The following is a 4,147-nucleotide window of genomic DNA, read 5'->3' on the forward strand; positions in this document are numbered from 1 at the left end:
TGGCAATGTAAACATGCCCCAGGGAGGTTACAGTGAGAAGAACGCCTTTCAGCGCGCGGCAATGCATGCAAGTGTAACGCCAACTGAACAGTCGGAATAAACAAACAAACACATTTCCCACGGCCACACGAAAAGGGAAGTAGCGACAGACAAGTCTCCGCCTTAGCTAAGACATGATCTAAGAGTCGTTTCAGCCGCCAAAAGGGCAGGGGAAGGGGACGGAACCGCTCGGTGAACGTACGTGGTATGAATGTGGGCATTAAAATTGGCATGGAGACTGCTAGGGAAGCCACGGTGCGCGGTAGGCTGGCGGTAGCCTTCAGTCTGGTCTGCATGATACCCATTATAACAGGTGAGTTTGGTTTTCAGATTTCCCAGTGTTGCTGAGGGTATGCACATGGGAACCAACAAGTATTATTTCTTTCTCTGACTTCTCTAGTAGGGGTGGTGGGGGTGGCGCAAAACATATTGTCTAAAATTAATTATGCATTTATATATATAACCTGGCTACGCATTGGTAAAATAGATATTGTAGACGACATACGTGCTCTTTCTAGGGAGTTTTGTAATATATTTATAAGGTTACATTATGCAATCCCCATAGCAGTTCCAATATGTTGACGCGATGGAAGACTTTCCGGACGTCTCTATTCAATAATCAACACTGTATGTTACTTTTGTCGGTTTCTTTTTTCGTGAGCATAAAAGAACCTTCCCAGTCGAAAGCTTAACCACAACCAGAGATGACACGTGAATGGAAAATAAACACCATTCAAACAAAGGATAACATATCAACTTGTACACAATGTTCCCCATTTCCCTCGGTGGTTTTTGACCTTCCTTCTCCTTGTAGCACTAACGTGTTCCGCTTTTTCAAAGATATGCATAACAAGAGTAAGGCGATCTCATACCTCCATGACATGTTTAGTGCTTTTGTAAATCTTATGCATGGTGATGACCACCTGTAAATGGCTTACATTTACAACCCTGCTCATTAGCAGCATATTTATTCACATGGCCCCTACCTAGTAACATGCAACACAATGGTGAAATCCTCATCATTTGGCATGGACAAGGTATGATATTGTTGGTTATTTGCAAGCACAACCTCTGACATACATTTGTCAAATCATGTTAACCATCCAAACTGACTGATTTTCCTTTTTGCCATTGCAATTATGCAAATTATAAGAGCCCCATGTGCATATATTATATAAGTTGATCATACTCTCCACCCAATGATAGGATTGTCTTAAGAAATAATGCTATTCTGGCATTTGCTCATAAATTATGCAAATGAGGTCCTGATTTGATAAATTATGTTTAGTGATGACCTTCACCTAACTTCTAAGGCAAGTATTAAATTCCCGACAGTTACCACTAAAAAATGTTGCAATTTCATGTTAATTATGCAAATTGGATCTCAAAATCTCATTTCTTGCATTTGACAATGAACATTTTGGCTTTACATTTCAAAATTATTAATTACAGTTCTATATGCTACAGTTCTATATCTATTTCTTCAGGTGTAGTCGACGTCACCATCGTCAGTAAGTACCAGTTCTTTAATGAGTCCGATGACACCTGGCTGTACTGTTACTACACGGGTAGTCTCATCAACCAGTACGGGTACCAGTTCGGAGTAGAGGTTGACACTGGCTCGGGAACGAGATTTACACCACAAATAATAAATGGTGTTGTGACAGGGGACAATAGTGTGAGGATTCGGGATAGCGTTGGTGATTTCCGAGTTGGAGCATTCTCATGTCAAGTACGCGGCAGAAGTCAAACAGAAAAGGTCATTACGTTCAAAATGAAATCTCAGGGTGAGTACACATTTTTTTGTTAAATTAAGCAGCTTACATTATGTCTTTGTCCACATATTACAATGCTGAACTTTATTTCAGACCAGGCATCACAAGGTTCATTCTTTAAACGTACCCTCACTGTCGCATTCGAATTCATCAGGATGAGAAATGACCAACCACTTCCGAATGTAAATCTTCAATAGTTACAAACAGGCCATTTCATTCTCACGAGACTTTACGGACACGTGATGTCAGCAATTGGTCAAACGTGCCAGGTAATTTACGTATTCGTAAAGTCACGTGAGAATAAAATCACGTGTCCATAACCCTCTGTTCAAAAGTGATTGGTCATCTCTTATCCCGATGGAGCCCGATGAACGCTACGGTACGCTGTGGTCGTTGATAATTTGATCCTTGTGAACCCTAATGTTGGAATAAAGTTCAGCATTGTACTATGATTACTACAAAGAAGAACTTCCATTAAAATCTGTCCACTGGAATTCACCCTCAGATGATGAAAGATGTATACCAATGAGATTTGATGAGATACAATATGATTCTCTTTTCAGCCGATGTCTGGCCTGTGGCCTTCACAGTAACCGCCAGCCTAGGAGACCCCGTGACGCTACAAATGATACATAAGTTCAATAGGACGGGTACCCTTGAATGGAGGAGGGACGGTGTTGGAGGGACTGTCCTGACCGGACAGAACAGTACGAGCCTGACCATAGCCAGTGCCCGGTCTTCAGATGAAGGGATCTATGAGTGCTACTATCAGGGGGACACTGAAAGAAAACAGGGCATCATGAAACTCATTGTCAGAGGTATACGTAACATGTTTTATTATTTGAATGTTCAAATGAAGTCAATGTCTTCTGAATTGGTAAACCATTAATTAACTACGAGGACTATTGTTATTGTATCACATTTATCTGATGTCTCTGGTCCACATGTTTGTCCAAACGTTGAACTCTAAATAATTTTGGACAATGGATGAGTCATCTTCTGCCAGCAGACCTAATGACTTAAAACTCGTGTCACGTGAGCAAAGGGACATAGTTTGCTGGAAGTCAATACCACTCCCTACTCTGTTGAGAGAGAGTATGTCACACGGAATTCCAGTGTATTCCAGTGTATCTTTTTAGCCTAAGAACAATTGAACTTTTCCACATTTACTTTACTGTATTAACTTGCTAAGATGCGGAGATAAGAAATCTTCACTCCGACTCTGATCTTTGCAAGTAAATAACGACAGATACGGCATGTATAGAGGAGTTGAAATATTTTACTATCTTCGTGTCCTTATCTATACCTATCAAGTTGAATGACGTCAATTATAATATCTGGATTACACCCAGATTGTGCTGAGAATAAGTGGAGTCCACCCTCCTGCGGCGCTGACTGTCCCGTGTGCTACAACGGCGGTGTGTGTGACGACAACACGGGGGAATGTGTCTGTCCTCCGGGGTTCTATGGACAAAACTGTGAAAGCGGTACGTATCATTCAGATGCCTTTTTTTTGGTTAACATCGTTAAAGAAGGTAATTTTTTTTGGTAGTCAATGACTTTTTTAATGTTTGGATGTATTTCAACACCATGTCGTTTAACACCATGATTCAAGAAGCTTTGAATGGACTACCATGGATTGCTTTGGCATATCGAAGAAATGATAAGAGTGTGGGCATCTTGATATCTCGTGTCTGAGCGAGCCCTGAAACAGCAAGAACTACCGGCTCCAGTTTTGTTTTGTGATTTTGGAAGGTTAAAACGCATGAAAGGGTTTAAAAGATTGAATATGATTTTCTGTGCGTAAGTATATAATATAGTAATATATATATATATATATATTCATCATAGGAATTTCAAACACATAAGACGTATAATAAAGAAAAGAGACACATCGATAGATATCAATTATGCAAATGAAGACATTATTTTAAGTAATTACTAACCAATACTACAATACCATTAAAATAACTGTTGCTAAGACTTGGGCAACTTCGGAAACCTATAGTCATATGGGCAGGGATTCGGAAGTTAACAAACTGATGAAATTTATGCAAATGTTGACCTTTTTTGCGCAATCAGTTACAATGTGGTTTACACACGATCGTGAAACTCTTGTTAATGACATCTTTCTTTGGGCGGTATGTTCTAAATGTAGTACAGCATTGTCTTCAATGGCTAGCTTTGAAAAGTTTGTTTTGAAATAAAAATTCGAAAGGTTAAGCTCGTGTGTTAGATGTATCAAATGACGTCGGTAAATTAAAACTTATAAAAACGCATAAAAAGACTTACTTCAACTATGTTCCATTCTGTTCTTAAAGCATGCATGCATG

The 4,147-nt window shown here is 39.6% G+C and overlaps 1 protein-coding gene across 1 annotated transcript; it reads left to right on the top strand.

Annotated features, from left to right (window-relative positions):
* The first annotated feature begins 231 nt into the window (after positions 1 to 231).
* Positions 232 to 2,958, top strand: LOC109484805. Its single transcript, XM_019788166.1, has 4 exons — positions 232 to 352; positions 1,527 to 1,826; positions 2,378 to 2,632; positions 2,954 to 2,958. The coding sequence occupies exons 1-4, from the start codon at positions 247 to 249 to the stop codon at positions 2,956 to 2,958; spliced, it is 666 nt and encodes a 221-aa protein (XP_019643725.1). The 5' UTR covers positions 232 to 246.
* Positions 2,959 to 4,147: the final 1,189 nt, after the last annotated feature.

Source organism: Branchiostoma belcheri, unplaced genomic scaffold, assembly GCF_001625305.1.
Source record: "Branchiostoma belcheri isolate BF01 breed outbred unplaced genomic scaffold, Haploidv18h27 scaffold70, whole genome shotgun sequence".
Lineage (NCBI taxonomy): Eukaryota > Metazoa > Chordata > Leptocardii > Amphioxiformes > Branchiostomatidae > Branchiostoma > Branchiostoma belcheri.

Bases quoted from the DNA above. Each gene is read 5' to 3' on its own strand.
- LOC109484805 (XM_019788166.1), top strand. From the start codon at position 247: ATGAATGTGGGCATTAAAATTGGCATGGAGACTGCTAGGGAAGCCACG. The intron at 353-1,526 runs GTGAGTTTGGTT...CTATTTCTTCAG, and splicing joins CATGATACCCATTATAACAG to GTGTAGTCGACGTCACCATC. The intron at 1,827-2,377 runs GTGAGTACACAT...TTCTCTTTTCAG, and splicing joins GTTCAAAATGAAATCTCAGG to CCGATGTCTGGCCTGTGGCC.